At 48.0% G+C, this 18970-nt stretch overlaps 1 protein-coding gene across 1 annotated transcript in view; it reads right to left on the bottom strand.

Annotated features, from left to right (window-relative positions):
- The window catches only part of Duox (dual oxidase), a 303578-nt gene extending 290549 nt beyond the window's left edge, over positions 1 to 13029 (bottom strand). Inside the window, exon 1 of the mRNA XM_077697674.1 lies at positions 12815 to 13029. Within this exon, the coding sequence (XP_077553800.1) occupies positions 12815 to 12911 (97 nt within the window). The 5' untranslated portion in view covers positions 12912 to 13029. The remainder of the gene's footprint in view (positions 1 to 12814) is intronic.
- Positions 13030 to 18970: the final 5941 nt, after the last annotated feature.

The following is an 18970-nucleotide window of genomic DNA, read 5'->3' as shown; positions in this document are numbered from 1 at the left end:
TATCACTCGAGCTACCTGCGCCGGCCTGGGCCACTTCGCGGCCGTGGCCGCCGCCTGCACAGCGACCGTGCGGCTTGCTCAGTGGGCTTTTCGTGCCTCCGGCGCGTTTCCGCATACAATGGTAATAAACAGTAATAGAAACAGAGTGCCTGGAATCGCTGTAGAACTTTGGTCGCGGCCAGCTGCCCGATGAGCTGATGAAATCACGGCGCCTCCGCCGCCAACGATCGGGTCGTTCGTTCTCGAGAGCAGAAGCTCCGCCCTCCGGCCCTCCGATTGGAGCGGCGAGCCGGCAGTGCGGAAGCGGCAAACACAAACTCGTGACGTGTTTGGATGTTGTTTATTTACAGTTGCGCGTGGTCCTCTGCTGGCCGCTCGGTTGCGTTTCGCACACTTCAAAATTGATTTTAAATATGTTCTAGGCTGTATTCACCGCTGATATTTTGCAGATGATGTATATGTGTTCCCACCAATCTATCTCCGAAGTTATCTCGCCTTCAAAATTTTGTGTCAGTGCCCCTTTAAGGCTGCCGTTCAAAATCTCGGTTGTTCAAGTGCAAACTAATACTATGTACTCCCACTTACGTACTACTACTGTTGGTTGTCGCAGCTCTGTAACCCCCCCTATACTTCTTTCTGTAATGCCTCTTGGGTGAAAGTATTCTTGGCTGAAAGTGAGCAAATAAAATGTATTCACGATAGCACATGATGATGACCCGTTAGCACATGATGATGACCATGGACGTTGCCGGAGATTGTAGTGATCATGTTATGGTAGCGGTTGTAATCAAGGTATTGCTATAGAGAAATGAGAAAGTTCTAGATAGCTGAATGAGAACGTAAGTACTGCAATTACGTTGACCAGTTTAGGCGAAACCCCAATGCGGGGCGAGTTTCTGCTAAGGGAAAATGACACATGCGCCTGAAATGCAGCTGTAAGGCTACAAAGGAAAGCCATTCAGCTTTCTCAGAAAAATTGCAGTTGAGGAAAAATACGCCCTGGTTTACGATGCTCCACAAAGACGATCAAAACCCCCACCGCGGATGCTCACGGTTTCGACTGTGAACCTGACGCGCAAGATCAGCGCCTCGATACGGGGTCATTGTGCGTATTTGTGAGACACTAAATTCCCAAACGCCTGCACAGACGACCGCGCATGCATATCCTATCGAAGCCCGTGATGGCGCAAAGGTGTTTCCTGCGCAAACAAAACAGAAAAAGTTTATTACCAAAGCACGTGGGGCAAAGAGCGATGGAAGCCTTATCGCGCCAGTCGATCCTCCACGTGCTACAGCTGTCCCGGGGCGTCGGCCGCGTGAGTCACACTAAAGGAAGCTGCGCAACTTCTAACGGGACACCATGGATTGACGTCGGCCGAAGAAAGCGGGCACTATACGCGAAAAAGAACGCAAAAATAATCTTGGCAGCTCAACAGGTAATTGAGATTCGACAAGTGTTCTCTCAAGGACTCCTGGAACGCGCGCTGCAAGCATCGAAGCTGCCTCGAAATGTGTTGGGCGCTAACTTTTGCTTAAATTATTGAACGTAACTAAACGAAAAGTCCGCGTAACTTGGCCCAGGCCGAAGGACATCGTGGTCGATGTCGAGGGACCCTCTGAAGTGATCTAAAATTTCTCCACTCGTGCCCATGGCCCTGGTGACGAGAATTTGATGGTCGTCGCTGTGTGAGCCGCGCAGCAGCTTGAGCCTACTGCAGCCGATGAGCTGAACAATACAAGCGTGAGGTGTTCACCGTTGCCGGTTCATACACTTGCGCAGAAATCCATACAGCGGCCTGAAAAATGAGGTCGCGTACGTGCTTAACGCGAACTTCAGTCGTGAACATGATAGCGGTTGTGGATCGACCTTTTAGCTTGTACTGGAGGGGAACAAACTACAAACCAGGTTTGACAAAGGGTTGTACAAACATAGGGGCAAAGAAAGTTTTTACGAAGGCAGTTGAATGGCTTGAAGTTCGGGGAGCATTTTCCGATTCGCAGTTTGCGAAAAGTGGTTATACCTTTTTCTCGGAGCACGAAACGACTGGGGATGGTCTTTTCACGCTTTCTATTGACACGGCAGACCTTTTCGGAGCGATCCCAAAAAACTGGAAGACTCTGCGCTGTGCAGGAATGCGTAGTTGAAAGGGGGGGGGGGTCGTTCTCGAATTCCGAAGCATGCCTGCGAGTACCTCCATGGCTTTGTTGGACTGTTATTTGTCATCTAATTTGGTAAGGTCACGCACAGGGTGACTTAGATGTGCACACAGAGGCCACGTGCATTGTGCCTTGCATCCTGCCTGCCCCGAGTGACTTAATATTCTACATCATCAACATCCTACTCAGGTCCATTGCAGGACGAAGTCCTCTCCAATTGACCTCCAACCGCTCCTGTCCTGCTCGGCTCAAGTGCACACCTTACCCCCGAATTCCTCTATTTCATAATTTCATCGGGTTAATGACCTTCCCCTTCTTCTTGGCCCAGCTCTTGGTATCCACTCTGCACCAGGAATATGCCGACCTAACCTGCGTATTGTACTTGCAATCCACATTGCCAGCCGAGCCATTCCTGGGATGCGTTGGAGCATCAACAGTGCTGTCGGCTACCAGCAACGGTGGCTACAGCCCTGCAAGCGACTGGAGCCGGAATGGAATCGACTGCGCATGCTCCAGTACCACTGGCAGATAAAAGCAACGGCCCAGCCGGCGCTAGGTTCAGTTCGGCAGCGGTGCACCAGGAATACGCCAACCTAACCTGCGTATTGTACTTGCACGTGAGCCTCATCTTTCAGTATATTTTGGCTTATCCAGTTGCACTGCTGCCGAACACTACGGGTTGTTTCGTTGTTTAATCTGTGTCAAAATGTCCAATGTTTCCAAGCAGATTGCTAAACAACTTTATGGTTTCAAGAGGGAATTGAGACTGGAAGTTCGCGGTCTAAGGATAGCCTTAAGTTTTCTTCAGACGTGGCTCATAACGTGGCGCAAATCATGACGGATATGTAGAAAATGAAGCTGGAGATGAAAAAACTCGTGGAAAGAAACCAGGAACTTGAGACTGTAAACCACCTGCTCCAGCAACGCGCAGATGAACTGGAGGAGTACCAAAGAGTGAATAACCTCGAAATCAAGGGTCTTCCGAATGACTTCGACGAAATGACAGTGCTAAAGAAAATCTGAAACAAACAGGTTGAAACGCTTGACGAAACAGACACCGATGTGTGTCACACAGAGAAAACTCCAACACCCCCCGGAAAAAAACGTGATTGTTCGATTGACACGCCGCTCCAAGCGAAACGCCGTTTTCGCTAAAGCACGAAAAGCCAGGTAACCGCGTAATCCCTTGGTTTCGACGGCCCAAGCAAAGCCATTTTCATCAATGAACACCTCGCTAGGTGCGGCGCTTGCTCAGAAGAAGGCGGCTGGATGGAAATTTGTTTGGACGTCGGAAAGGTTCTTGCCCTTTGAGGTGCGCATTACGTCACTGAGTGATGTCAAGCGCATCCCTCCGGAAATGGAATGTGTGCAACCGTTCTTTCTGCCGACTGTAAAAATTGATTCCGTCACGTCGCATAAAGCGGCTCATCTTTTTCTTTTTGTCTACTTCACGTGGAATTGTTCCACGACTTGTTCTTCGGGTTCACTGCTATCTGTTGTCCCATTTCTGAAACTACTGCGTTAACCAGTTACAGTTTCATGTCTTTACGGCTTTGTACTGGTTATTAGGGTTCCGAAAGAAGGCGGACACGATGCACACTGTTAAGTTCCGAATTCCCGGTATTGCATTTCCCAATTGTAATTTACTGTCAGTTACAGTATTCAGGCCAAATGAAAGGTGCTTTTGACACCAGCTGATCTAAACAAAGTTGTTTCGTCAAGAAAGCAAATTCTATCTAGCATTCATTTAAATGGCAAATCCGCCCACCACAATGAGGAAAGCATAACGGCACTCCTAACTAGCTGCAATTTTTGCTTTAACGTACGTATGGTGACTGAAACTTGGTATGGCTGTGACGACGAAGTACTCAATGTACCCTGGCATGTGTCCTATTTTTTAAACCGTTTTGATAAAAGACACGGTGGAATTATGTTACTGGCAAACAAAACATTCCAATGTGAACTCGTTCATTCCTTTACTCGAATAACAACTGATTTCGAAGTCTTGACCGCAAAAAAGTGGCAAGGTGATTTTTTCTGTCTTGTACCGCCCGCCAGGGCGGAATGTGAATAGTCTTCTTTCTTTTCTTGATGCATATCTAACTTGGTGTAATGATAGTAATTGAAGTATGGTTTTGGGCGGCGACTTGAATGTAGACCTTTTGAGCTGAACACACAACGAGCTGAGCTTTTGACTGTACTAGAAGTCAATGCCTTCACAAATGTCATCAAAGATCCTACTCGCGTACAACTGAACTCTTCAACTCTCATTGATTTATTTATTACTAATGAAAACAATATACCACCTTGCTCAAGCGTAATCCGTGCTCACAAAAGTGATCAGCTACGAATCTGTTTTGTTATGAGTGGCCCTACGATACAAACCCAACGATCAAAAATCGCAAGCAGTCAAATATCGCAACATAAACGACATCAAAACGGAGAAGTTCTCGAATGCATTGTCTAGTGCGAATTGGGATGCAGTTTCTCACTGTGAAGATTCTGACGATGCGTACGAACTGTTCATTGAGATTTTAAAGAGCTTATATGACAGCTGCTTTTCTTATTAAACAAGACATAAACCTCTTAGGATACGTAAACGCTGGGTTACTACTAACTAGTCATTGTTTAAAAGCGATAAAGTAGAAAAATGCCCTTTACCAGATTTTTTAATAACTAGAAATGCTGAAGATCTGCCAAATTTTAAGGAACACAGAAATAAAACGAACAGCCTATTGTGTAAACTTAAAAAGAACTACAGTAATCCCGCATTTTAACGAAATCGCTTTACTCAAAATATAGCCCTATTCGAAATTTCTTCTGGTCCTAACCCAAACCTATGCATTTTAGGCCGCATTACCAGAAGCGCACGAAGAGCTTGACTCGCTTGGATCGAAGTGGCGAGCAAAGGCATCGCAGAGCGGCGGCTACCCAGCCGCGAGTCAGGCTGCCAACATGGCGGGTCAACGCAAGCTGGTGTTTCCCCGGTGACCTTCTCGAGCCAGTCATGCTCGATTCGCTCCACCAGACTAGACAAACGGTCCAAATGCGTGGTGTGGTCATTGAATTTTGTTCCTAGGCATTGGAGAATGGCGTGGTCGCGATGGTGCACAAACACAGCAGTGTCGTTAACAACAAGGTGCCGAAAAACTCTTGTTTTCAAACTTTGCACACCTGGGGAACTAATTGCATGCCCAGTAATCATACAAAGTCCGTAGTGCAAACCCGGTTAGTCTTATGATTGCGCTGTGTACCCACAATGAGCGGTTAATCGTTTTTAGAGCTCGACATTGATTGATTGGAAAAACGTTTATTGGTCCAAAAGCAACTTCAGACTCGAGCCACGGCATTTGCGTCGCTTTGCAGCGCGAAGCTCTTGTAGGTTCCGTGACTGACACAGAGGTAGAATTTCTGGCTAATAGATAGAAGGGGACTTCGAGAGTTCGCGATGGCTGACGCTGCCGCTCCCGTGGTTGTCCCAGCGACGGATGCGGAGATAATTGACACTGTTGTTGGTGGCCCCGTCGAGGACGAAGAGCTTGCGGACAAAGTCCCAGGTGAAGTGCCAAGTATAGTGCAGATGTGGGAGTACCGACGCGTGCTGCGAAATAAAGTTGGATGCGCGTGCGGCGACCACAGCTTCGTGCAATGATCGGTCTAATTTCAGCAGGGGTTGCTCGCACCCCACAAGAACTTGAAACAGGCAAAGCTCTTTGCCTTTTTTCCATCTGAATAAAGTTTTGTTTTAGTGAACACATTGCGTTTTGATTGCTCGCAGTTGTGGCGCCATTAAAGCTCAAATTGTTCACCCTTTCTCGAGTGGGCGCTTTTATCGAAATACCGCTTGAAACGAAAATTTTCGCCGTCCCGCTGACTTCGTTATAACGAGGGATGACTGTATATTTGAGAATTCGTGTAAGAGTGATGGAGTGCAAAGCTCTGAAATAATCTGGAAACGCCTAAAGTTTTTGGTCAACCGTCAACCCATCCCAAATTCGGGTCCATTACAAACAGTACAAAACTGTGGACGGCAAAGAACTTGCAAATGCATTTAATGATTATTTTGTGTCCATTACAAAAAGCGGCCATGACCCCACCTGTGCAAGCTGCCTTAATTTTAGGCCTAGATTACGACAAGGTGCATTTTTGTACCGACCCACGGCCGTAGAAATTCGAGAAACCATGCTCTTTTTTTTAAAAAATAGCAACAGCTGCGACATAGAACGGTGACAAATTAAACCAATTAAAAATACGATTGATAGTATATTGATCTTATTGAGTACATAATAAATCAAACGTTCTTACAAGGGAAGCTCCCAAAAAGACTCCAGTTAGCAAAACTACCCATAATTTTTAAGGGTGGCGACCGTAACATGTCAAACTGTACGCCTTAATATTGCCGATATTTTGGAAACTTATTGAAAAATTTATACACAATGAATACTAGCTTTCATGACCATAAATACGGTTATGACACCTTGCCAGCTCGGGTTCACGAAAAACCGTTCCACTGAAAGCGCATTACTGTTTCAAAAAGAAATGATTTTGAACTTTTTCGAGCACGACTCTTACAGGCTTGTAATCTTTGTAGAGTACTTGAAAGCCTTCGATGGAATAAATCATAAAATCCTGGTCAAAAAATTACAACACTATGGTTTGCGTGGATTACTGTAAGCAGCAAGTAATAATAGATAATTCCAAATCGGAGCTATTCTCAACATGTGGTCGTATACCATAAGGAATTATCCTTGGACCACTGTTATTTAACATATAGACGAGAGTTGTCGATTTGTCATGTACGCTGATGATATCACGTCGTAGTATTTTTCTGAGAACAGAATACCGAGACTTGAAACAAAGGAAAATCGTGTATAAACACTCTTGAATTGATGGAGTTTAGCCAAATCTGTCAGCATGAATGTATCTTAAGCCAACGCAGTCCTGTTTCATCCCAGAAATACAAATGTTGTCTTATCCTTGTCTCTAACCCTCGGTACAAGCAACTTCGAACGCGTTCCAAAGTTAGAAGATCGAGGTGTAATTTTTAATGAATTCATGTCATGGAACTCGCGTGTTAAAAGCGTGTGCCACAACCTTGCCCGTACTGTTCGCGCATTGTAACGCTTGCGTGGTCTCCTACCGCAAAAGGTAAAAATTTTGATTTATAACTAACTTTTTTGCGTCCACATTAAACTACTGTTTCCTTAGGTTTTCTAATTAAGCTTAGAAGAAGGTATGCGCAACGCGCCTGATTTTGAGCGCCGCTTTTGGGCTGGCGTGCGGCCTGTGATCGATCAGGACTGGTCGTTATATGTCCTCCTCTGCTCTTTGGTTCCACCTAACTTGGAAGAGTGTTTTTTTTATAACATAAAGGAGTTGTGTGAGGAAGATAGCCCCGGGCTCTTTCGAGCTCTTGTCGAGCGATGGTACTGCGATGTGTGTTGTAATTTAGTTGTAAATTTTGTAATAAGGCGTAAATATCGTCGAGTACACCGTCGTCAGCTATGTGCCTTCTATCAGCGAGCCATCTTCAACATCAATCGTGCCTCGACCGATCCTCCCGTTAGAGGGTCAGACATATTTTAACCCGTTGTGTGAACCTCTTCACCCCGAAGAACAAAAGCTCTCGTCCAAAAGTTGCATCATCTTATCTACGACCACTGCAGGGCCTCTCCCACGGATCTCAAATTATCCCCGTACTGTGCTAACGGCGACCAATTTAGTTGATCTCATCTGCCCATCTAACTTTCTGCCGCCCCCTGCAACGCTTGCCTTCTCTAGGGGATCCACTCAGTTACCCTTAATGACCAACAGTTATCTTTCCTTCGCCTGTCAATCCCTGCGCACGTCCATTTCTTCTTCTGAATTTCTACGAATATGTCCTTTGTTCTCTGACCCACTAAGCTTTCTTCTTGCCCCTGAACGTTACAATTATCGTTTTCCGATCGTTTTTCTTAACATGTTTTAGTTGGCGCTTTCAAGAAAGTGCTCAAACTACATCCAAAAGTGCATTTAATATCCCCGGAACACAGACATCTCCCCGGCTTGACGTGTTTTGTCGCACAACAAGTCAACTGTAGCGTAGGTCACTCCGTGAAACGTGGGCAGCAACGTAGTCCAATTTAAAATAAAGACTAAAGTATCACCAAGAAAAACCCTTAAAATTATTGTTTTCAGTACAAAAATGAGGAAAGACAAGCACAAGCACAAGAAAGACAAGCCACTAGTGCACATACTAGTTATAAGTAATCAGGAAGACGCCCGCACTGCAGACATGATCGGTGCGCGCTAATCTCCAATGGGTTTATGAGTAAACGGCGTTCAGTCCTGAGACCTCCCTCATTTTTCGTCTCTACGTTGACGGCAGATACAAATCCGGCCCAACGTCAGCAGTCTCCAGCAGAGTGTAACGCCGAACACGGCCGGTGACAACAGTGGACGCGGCCGTGATGGCCGCGCTGATCGGAGCATAGTTAACAGGCCGCGCACTTTGAGCAGAGCATTTTGCGTGAGCACCGCGCTGGCTTTCATGCCTACCCTCGGTTTACCAGGCCTGCACCTTGCCAAGCGAAAAGCAGTATGAACACTGCAAATACCGCCGTCTGCGTGTAATCCCTTGCTTGCGAATGCGCAAAACACACAGAAGTGCTGCGACTTGTGTACAAGCGAGAAATAGTCAGCACTTCAGGCTTTCCCGTACGCCTAAGAAAACTAATGAGACTCGCGGTATGCACCTTCCCGCCCGCGGAGCAAAACGGCAGCGTACGTCAAATTGCCCTTTCTCTGCACCGTCTCTTCTTGCTTTTGCTACGCGCACACACAGAATGAAAAGTAAGAAATGCCGAGAAGTGACAGGAAAGGAGGTCGGTCCGCCGGGCGGACTTTCCACCGGAACGCTATTGCGACACATCCGGCAAAAGGAGTTGCACTTTCTCTCCGCGGGTATTGCCGCATACCGCCACCAAGGATGCCGCCATTGATCTCGGCCTCTTTCCAGGATCTGAAGGGAGAGCCTCGCGCTACCGTTCTCCCGGCGTTGACCTCGGCCCTTCGAACGGCCGAGAAGGCGTGCACACCTTCCTCACGTCCGCAGGTGCGCTTACCGTCGAAATCTGTTTTCAGTCGCTTCAGTTCCTCTTAAAGTTCACGCCTCAGTTAATGTATTGATAAAAAGTAACAAAACGCGCTTCGTATGCAGAAACACGGCAGGAAATATGAAAACAAAACTGAAAGGAACGCCGACTATCCTAGCTTTTTTGCATGGCACCAGACTACGTTTGCATGTCAATTATAATAAGGTATCATTGGATATCAATTGCCAATACATTATACATACGCGTGCACGCAGGCATAACTGCTCGCGACAGAAGTATGAAGACGGTGTCAACAAGTATAGAGACGCATAGCGCCCTCGGTACACCAGAAGGTGTGTGCTGTATTAGGTCATCCCCGAAGTGCAAGGGACGACATGCTTTGCAAGAGCGTTTGAGCAGACGTTGTAGCAGTTTGGTTAGAAGTTCTACTAGCACAAATTATGCGTGCAAATTTTCGGTGTAAATAAAGTTTTCAATACAGTGCAACGCGTTGCTGTGCCCGTACTTCCTGAAATGCCAGCAAATGTTACGTCAGTTCATGATGACGGCACAAAGAAACACTCTCTGCGAATTGCCCCCTTTAACCACGTAAATAAATCTTCTGATAGCCCCAAAATTGTGTCAGAATGTTTCAAAATACCTGAGTGGGCATTCGCAATTTCTGGAAGAGATTAGCCGAACACCTATCAGGCGAGGGTGACCGCACTGCCCTGACTCGTTCAAGCTCAACAAAACTGCGGGCCTTTCAAAAAGGAACGCTACCAAGAAGTGCTTTATAGAAAGGTCTTATGCATACAAGACGCGTTTTTTTCTATCCCTCTGCAACTAATGCGCCTTCAAAGTGACAATCTCGGCCCAACAGGGATCGTTTAAACAGTTGCCTCTTCAAAAACGTGTTTGCTTGATTAAAAACAGCCTTGTCCAGATAACGCTGCCACCAATTTTACCGCAAACTCCAAACAAAGTCAGGGAGATATTGAAGGAAACAGCGGCGACGCCCCAGAACCCTTTCGGCAGTTTCTCCGTGAAGTCAGAGTTTGCGTGATTAGCGGCCGCCAAGCCAGCCCCAAGGAAAATGACTAGGCGATTTCACTTGAGCCCTGTGTTCCGTTTGGTCGCATTACTTGAACGCCAACGTGCAGTTAATACACGGATAACTATGCTTTAGTGCGAGCCCATATTACGCCCTTTTTGGCCAGATTGCGTCACTTTAGCCTAATATTTGTACGTTTTTCAGTATTTCTTGCGCCTTTACATTAAAGAAACGCATTTTATGACTTTAATGGAGTGGAGTAAGTTGCCAAAGCCAGTTTTTTCATACTGAACCAAGTTCTTCACAGGTATTTTAATGCTCCTTCTGGTGCCAACAAAATTTTTTTTTCCGCAAGCAGTAATTGGGCCGTTGTAGGCTCCGTACGTCATCTTACAGTGCACCGGTTTCCTTGCATTGGGTGATGGATGTTCCCTGCGGAAAAGTTCTGGTTCTGTTCTGCTAGCAAATGTGTACATTTAGTCATGCACGCCAGCCCGCACTGTTTTTCCTAGAGTTCGCATGTCGAGGTATATTTTATATCCCCACAGGGCACCACCGTCTCATTGCATTCCTTGCACTCTTTCTTCAGTCCTCCATCTCAATGCGTTCTCGGTATGTTTCCATATTGAGCTACACTGCAGGGGCCCCCTGAAAAGCCGCTCGTTGTTGGTGCCCAACCGCAAACAAACAAATAGAGCGGAATGCCTCAGAGCCAGCCTTCTAGTTATGCTTGATGGAAGGGGGCGTGCCACTGTACTGAACTCAGACTGATTTTACACGAAATCCTTTCTTCTGTGTAGGAAATATCGTAATTGCGTCGCAAAAAACTTCGCAACCTCGTTAATAAATATAGGAAAAGTGATTGCACTTCGCCAAAAAGTCCAATACATCATGTAATTGCGTTAAAATGGATTTTATTCATTCCCAATACACGTTGCGTTCGAAACGTCATTTGCGTACAGGTAAGCCATTGGTCGTAACGAAAAAAGAAACTGCAACAGTAACCCACCAAGTAACCATCAGCGATTCAATGCGCCGCAGCGATTCGCATTGAATATCCATCCTCTACTAATCAAGTCTGAACAGAAAGGAAAGCGTCGATTTCGCAATGCGCACAAGCTTTTCTTTTGTCTGCATTCTAAGCAGTACGCAATCCGTATTGAAGGTGCAGGCTTATTAAGTCAAAGGGGCACGCTACTTTACTTTCTAGAGACTAGACAAATTTTCTGAACATCAATATAGCGAGCTGTCAATGCGGTGACCCGGAAATGTGCCGTTTGTTTTACTGTTTTTGTGTCCGAGTGTAATGTCAATTTAAAGACATCACGACGTCTTCCACCGAAAAGAGGCATACACAAACTTCGACGAGATGTTGCTGAACCGAAGCAATCGCTGTTAAAAACGCGGTTCCGTGCCTTCGGCCGTTGCAGATTTACTGCAGCGCAGCTCACGAGGCCGCACAAAACGCTGAGCCTTCCTTTTCAGGTCACTGCGTCAACGCCGGCTGCCTTCTGCGGCGTGCCACCTTGCGAAATCCTCGGGTGAATGCATTCCGCTGCGTGCACGGTATCATATAAACGTGCTGCCGAGCTGCCACCACCGCTGCAAAATATCGCTCCTGCCCTGGTGTATCACACCGAAACTCATTTGAATTCGGGTAGAGATAAATGGCGGTTTCTTCCGAATGAGTGGTGGTTTCGTAACGTCGCGTTTCGATGCGCAACTTATTTGTCTCAACGTTTCACTACGTTGGTGTGACGTTGGATGTGGGCAGCTGCTCATAATTGTCCTAATTCAAGCGCAAGCCCAATTCAAATTCAATTCAAGCCCTTCATGTTAAGGAGTGTTGGCCTTGAAACAATAATGTGTAACCAAGCGAGTGGCCGTTGTAGCGAGGCTGCAGAGGGGCATTTGGTCGATGAACGATGAACTGTACGAGATTCAAGGGCCCTAGGTTAAACAACTGGCCTTACAAAGAGGCTTGTTAACTCCCCAGTGAGCGCTCCTTAGTGAAATCCCATTTACCGTCATACATCCAACCGTGCCTGAGATTGCAAAGCAGCGAACATGCGTGAAGCTTGTGAAGGCGAAACCGGAGCGAAGCCCAGGTAACGTGCGAGATCGAAATAAACTTTTCCAGCGTCAGCTGTAGTCATCCAATGCCTGGTTCTCGGTTTACGCATGCTCTGCTGGGAGCCCGCTCAGCGTTTACCGGGTTGGCCCAGGCTGCATCGTTCGTTTTATATGGATGGCGGCGTCTGAGAGCATCTAAATATGACACGCGCGACAGGCAAGGCTGTTGGTTTAAGCGCACGTCCTGGCCATGTCGTGTTGCATTCGTGTATCGCGTGCCAGTGCTGTTGCATGCAGACGCGCGGTAACGACACATTCCCCGCACAGCGGCCACGGCCCGGTCCCGGACGAACGTCTCTGTTGCGGCGGCACCATCTTGCCGTTGACCAAGAGGCCCGTGTGGTAGCAACAGCCCGTGCAAGACATTACTTTTGGGTGCCCTTCAGGGTCGACTCACCGATTGGCTCCTGACAGTGGGTCCGAGAAGGCAGCAGCAGCAGAGGCAGCGAGGCGGCGAGTATCCAAAGCACAATGCCGGCCGTCCGTCCTGCCATTCTGACGTCCCGAGCTCGGCAGCTCACGGCACCGACACACGCGCGCGCACCCACCGGACAGGTCGCACTCGATCGACGACGTACACTCGCCGCACCAGCGGGGCTTCTCCTCCCTAGCCGCCGCCGCTGATGGAACAGGTCCGCACGCCCTCCCCCCTTCCGACACGTCACGGCGCCTTCCTCGCGGGCGCCTCGCGCACCCGACGACAGGTGGCCGCAGGTGACGGCGAGTGCTAGGGTGCCTGGATGTTCTTCCTCGCCGCCCCTCCGAGGTGCGGGCGAGGAGGAACATTCAGGCACCCTAGCGAGTGCGGCAGCCTCTCCGTAAGCCACACTACCCGTCCACTTCAGCCGCTGTTACCAACAGTGGTAGAAGTCCCCAAACCTAGCGAATTGCACTAATCGCGCTCGCACCGCGGCAGTCGCGCCAAGGTATTGTCATTTGTTGACGCCTCCGAGGTAATATCGGGGACAGCTCCTTAGTCAAAGAATGCTTCACGTTTAAAAACAATCAATTCCACGTAGACATTTTTTTCTACCAACGAAAGATGTTGGGATGCCCTTTCAGTAAAACGGAACTGGCAGGAATTTCATTATTACTTTAATCTTTCTTTCTCTTACAGTTTCTTCAATCTTTCAGAAGATCTCTATTAAATTTCTTTAATTCGTTCTTACCAAAGTTCAGTTCCTAAGGGTCCTAGTTCTCTCATTTATGTTAATGTACTCCACCACACTCGCTAACGCAACTATGTACTCAACTGCGCGTTCGCAAACTATCCATAACGAGCTAGTAGTAGTGAACAAACGAGATCCCCAGAAAAAAATAACTGAAGTAAATAACTTTAACTGAAGCAGGAAAATAAATTGAATTAGTTGTTATTCAATTAATTATTTATTATTTCATTGTTTTTAATATCTTCAGTGCCAGAGGGCGTTACGGTAGGGAGTTGTATGGAGTGAGGCCGAAAGGTCTGGAGGTAGGAGGGGACAAGCTCAAATGGGGGAAAGCAGTAGCAGTCCCAGAGATTGGTTTTGGAGGGGGCTAATTTTGGGGGAAGGTGGGGGGCGAATAACGAACCGCTCCCCGCCTTGCACCAGTTTTGTGGAGGAGGTGATAACCATGGCGGCATGCGTGCGTATGCGGAGTAACCCGCCTCCGCACGATCACTTAGAGGCATAGTGGTTTTGGCCCCCTTAGGCGGTACTACGACTTGCTCGAAAGTAAAAACCTGACGACCTCTTTAGGGGGAAGGGCCCATTCGCCCCCCACCCTGGTACCGCCACTGGGGGAAAGCAGAGGGAAAGGCCCCCCAAAAATACCGCAGTGGGCACGGATGAGATACCGATGGCGTTGATCAACCAGTTCGGACCAAAGAGCAAGGGAAGGCGGAAGGCAATACCTGACACCTGGAATGTTAGCAGGATGAGCTTAAAGAAACAGAACCGATTTTTGTCGAGTATATATATATTCTCGATCCCAAATGAAAGGGCATCACTTAAAGCACCTTGACGAGAAACGGTTTTGCTGATAACGCCCTAGAACTTTTTATATCGAAATTTTTAGATCTACGAGCCGTATGTGTCCCTCCCAAAAGTGATGCTGGCAACCATTACATAGAGTACTTCGGGAACATACTTTTGTCTGTATGCGAAATAAAAAACGATATTTAAAAACTTGTTCCCAGCTAAAAAAGTTTCCATCGCAGGCTTTCCTGTTGCTTTATGTGTTTTTTTTTAATGCAACAGTCTATTTTGGATGAATGCGCCATCTGTTGGGATAGACGATAGGTAGAATCTGGCTTCACGTTGTGGAGGTTGGAAGTTCGATTCTCCCCGCGCACTACGTTTTTTTTTAAGCTGCCGTTGGCGTATTTCGAAACTGAAATCAAATATTTGGCCGAACAAACGAGCAGAATCGTCAAAGATCCTTCGCTGGGCCTGTTTACTGAACGCTGCCGTTGATTCTGGGCATGGAAGCTCAGTTAGCCACACTGAGAGGCATGCTGAGAGGCACCCAGCGACGGCGGGTGGCGTGTCTTTAAAAATTTAAGAAGAATGTTTAGAAATACATATACAATCTAACCTTGTACAAATACTTGTGTTAAAAGGTTCTCAATACGTAAATAAACGTTTTAACAGTTACAGTAGCTGCTAGGTTTGCAGGTCACGTGACAGGGACACATATTGTAGGGTCAAGTTTCGACACTACGAACCGCCATCCTTCCGATTTCAGGAAGTTTGCTGCCCAATTAAAATTGTTTCCGCCAATTTGTTTAGAAATTGCTTGTGTTTACCGGGCTATATAAAACGCTGGCTTTCATATGATTTAAAAAACATATACGCGACAAAAATCGGTTGTCTGTCCCTTTAATCTATCAGAGAAAAGGAGACTAGACTAAGCCGAGCTCGTATAGGCCAGTCACTGTAACCTCCGTGCTGTATAGGCTGGAATGCAGGCAGTGAAATGTGAACTAGAGCTGTGGGTAGAAGAGAATAGAGTGCTAGGGGAACTTCAAAATGGGTTTCGAAAGGACAGAATACTAGATGACAACCTATTTGTAGTAAGCCAATGCATACCGATTGGCGTATTCATGGGAGGTTGCGGCCATTACTACACCAGGGTGGCCAATCCTACTGTGGGTAACAGTGCGTTACCGGCAATGGTCGCCGGGGTCAGGCCTCACCCCGAGCCCCATTCTGCAATTCCGTCAATATGCGGATTTTTTTTAATCCGGTGGGAATTGTCTAGCACCGGGATTCAAGCCACGGTCCTTCTGCACGCGAGGCGTATGCTCTACCTTTACGCCACCGCTGCACCAACAATGGACCATATTCACAGGATCAATCACGTTATAGAGAAGGGCACTGAGTATACTGAACCCCTATATATAGCCTTCATAGATTACGAGAAAGCATTTGACTCGGTCGAAACCACAGCAGTCATTCAGGCATTACGGAACCAGGAGGTAGATGAGCATTATGTAAGAATACTAGAAGATATCTACCGTGGGTCCACAGCTACCATCATCCTCCATAAGGAGAGCAGTACAATACCTATAAGGAAGGGCGCCAGACAAAGAGACACAATCTCTCCAATGTTATTGACAGCATGTGTACAAGAAGTATTCAGAACGTTGGATTTGGAACAGGTGGGAGTAAGGGTTAATGGAGAATACCTCAGTAACCTCAGATTTGCTGATGACGTTGCGTTGCTAAGTAACTCGGGGGAAGAATTGCAAAGCATGCTTTCCGCACTGGACAAACAGAGTAGAATCGTGGGCCTGAAAATTAACATGCAGAAAACCAATGTAATGATCAGCACAGCGGTTTCAGATAGGTGGCGAGGCCGTGGAAGTGGTAAGCGAATATATCTACTTAGGCCAAGTTGTGACCCCGGATCCCAACCACGAGGCAGAGATAATTGGAAGGATAAGAATGGGTTGGAGTGCATACGGCAGACATTCTCAGATAAGGAATGGCAGCCTACCATTGTCCCTGAAGAAGAAAGTGTTTGATGGCTGCATCTTACCGGTACTCACCTACCGGGCAGAAAATTGGAGGCTCACTAAGAGGGTTCAGCTTAAATTGAGAACGACTCAGCGGGAAATGGAGCGGAAGATGATAGGTGCGACGTTAAGGGGCAAAAAGAGAGTGGAGTGGGTCAGGGAAGAAACGCGTGTTAAGGACATCTTAGTAGAAATTGAGAAGAAGAAATGGACGTAGGCCGGGCATCTAATGCGAAGGCAGGATAACCGTTGGTCATTAAGGGTAACAGAGTGGATCTCTAGGGAAGGCAAGCGTTGCAGGGGCGGCAGAGAGTTAGATGGACAGATGAGATCAAGAAGTTCGCGGGGATAAACTGGTCGCAAATAGCATAGGACCAGGGTAATTGTAGATTAATGGGCGTAGATAGGCTGATGATGAATGCATACAGGTGGCAAAGATGCAAAATCGACCGTTGTGGTTAGCCTTTCTAGACATTAAAACGACGTATGACTACGTAGACAGGGAGCAGGTATAGAAGCTCCTGGAGGACGATGGAGTGCGGCAAAATTTATTAACTTACTCAGGGAGCAATACTGGGAGAACCAGGTGCAAATAGTGTGGGGGAGGGTAGCATGGGTTGCGCCGGGGCTTCGGCTGAACCACAAATAATCACCGTTTGCTGCGGAGGGTTTGCGCGGGGGCTTCACTAATCGCTGCTACCAACGTGCGATAAAGATAGACGAACCTGACGCAGCGTCTGCATTTTACGAGCGAAAGATAGACACGGACGAAGAAGAAGTAGACAGGACACAGAAGTACACAGGACAATAGCGAGTGTCCTGTGTACTTCTTCGTCCGTGTCTATTTTTCGCTAGTAAAATGCAGTCAGATAACCAACTAGCCCAACTTTATGCCTTAACTGACGCGGCGGTTACCGAGACTTCGCATCGGCTGGACCCACGTGATTGCAACCCAGCACAAGCACTTCCGGACGGAACAAAAGCAAGGACGCCTCCGGGCTCCAGCACTTGGCAGCAGTGGTTGTGGCTGGGCCACAACTAATCGCCGTTTTGCTGCGCAAGGTTTGCCTCAAGCATCATCATTCGCTTCTACCGATGTGCCATAAAGAAACAGGAACCTAACGCACTGGATACCGAGCCTTCGCTTCGGCTGGACCCACGTGAGTGCAACCCAACACCACCCCTCCCGGACAGCACAAAAGCACGGACGCCTCTGGGGTCCAGCACTTGGCAGCAGGGGTTGCGGCTGGACCACAAGTAGTCGCCGTTTGCTGCACACGGGTGGCGTGGGGCATCATCAATCGCTGCTACCCACGTCCGAAAAAAGAAAAACGAACCTGACGCAGCGGTTACGGAGGCTTCGCTTCGGCAGGACCCACGTGATTGGAACCCAGCGCCACCACTCCCGGATTGCTACACAAGGAAGGACGCCTCTGGGCTCCAGACGTGGCCGCAGGGGTTGCGCCTGCAATACAACTAATCACCGTTTGCAGCGCAGGGTTTTCGTGGGACCTCATGAATCGCTGCTACGGAGATGCGATAAAGGAAAGCGAACCTGACGCACCGAATACCGAGCATTCGCTTCGGCTGGACCCACGTAATTGCAACCCAGCGCCACCACTCCCGGACAGCACAAAAGCAAGGACGCCTCTGGGCTCCAGCACTTCGCAGAACAGGTTGTGGCTGGACCACAACTAATCGCCGTTTGCTGCGCAAGGTTTGTGTTGGGCCTCCCCAATCGCTGCTTCCGACATGCGATAATGGAAAGCGAAACTGACTCAGCGGTTACCGAGGCTTCGCTTCGGCTGGATCACGTAATTGCAACCCCACACCACCTTTCCCGGACAGCACAAAAAGAAGGACGTCTCTGGGCTCCAGCACATGGCACCAGGGGTTGCGGCTGGACCACAACAAATCGCCGTTTGCAGCGCAGGGTTTGCGTGGGGCCACATCAATCGCTGCTACCGACGTGCGATAATTAAAGGCGAACCTGAAGCACTGGTTATCGAGGCTTCGCATCGGCTGTACCCACGTGATTTGCACCCAGCACCACCACTCCCGGACAGCACTAAAGGAATGACTCCTCCGGGCTCCAGCACTTGGCTGCAGGTGTTGTAGCTGGACCGCAACTAATCGCCGTTTGCAGCGCAAGGTTTGCGTGGGGCCTATTGCAACGCAGCACCACCACTCCCGGAGAGCACAAAAGGAAGGACGCCTCTTGGCTACAGCACTTTGCAGCAGGGGTTGCGGGTGAGCCGCAACTAACCGCTGTTTGTAGCGCAGGTTTGTTGCGCTATGTCCGCAGCTTGTTCTGTTCATCGCATACTGCCGTATCTATAGCTACCTTTTTGGTCCTCTTGCTACTGTGTTGTGTCCTTATGATGCCGATAAACTCTGAGCTCGCAAAGTCTGTCCATGCTTTGCAGCCCTATGTAGCGGAACTTAAAAAAATTGTCTCCAATCCACGCTGTGAAGGTAGTTGGATAGCAAAGCTTTAAACGTCACCCACAACAACTCTCATGCGAAGTCACTTGAATTTACACACGTGGCTCT

The sequence above is a fragment of the Haemaphysalis longicornis genome, unplaced genomic scaffold (assembly GCF_048455015.1).
Source record: "Haemaphysalis longicornis isolate Haplotype H1 unplaced genomic scaffold, Haemaphysalis longicornis Haplotype H1 scaffold_2, whole genome shotgun sequence".
Lineage (NCBI taxonomy): Eukaryota > Metazoa > Arthropoda > Arachnida > Ixodida > Ixodidae > Haemaphysalis > Haemaphysalis longicornis.
The sequence above is the reverse complement of the archived record's forward strand: the minus strand, read 5'-3'. Positions and strand labels throughout refer to the sequence as shown.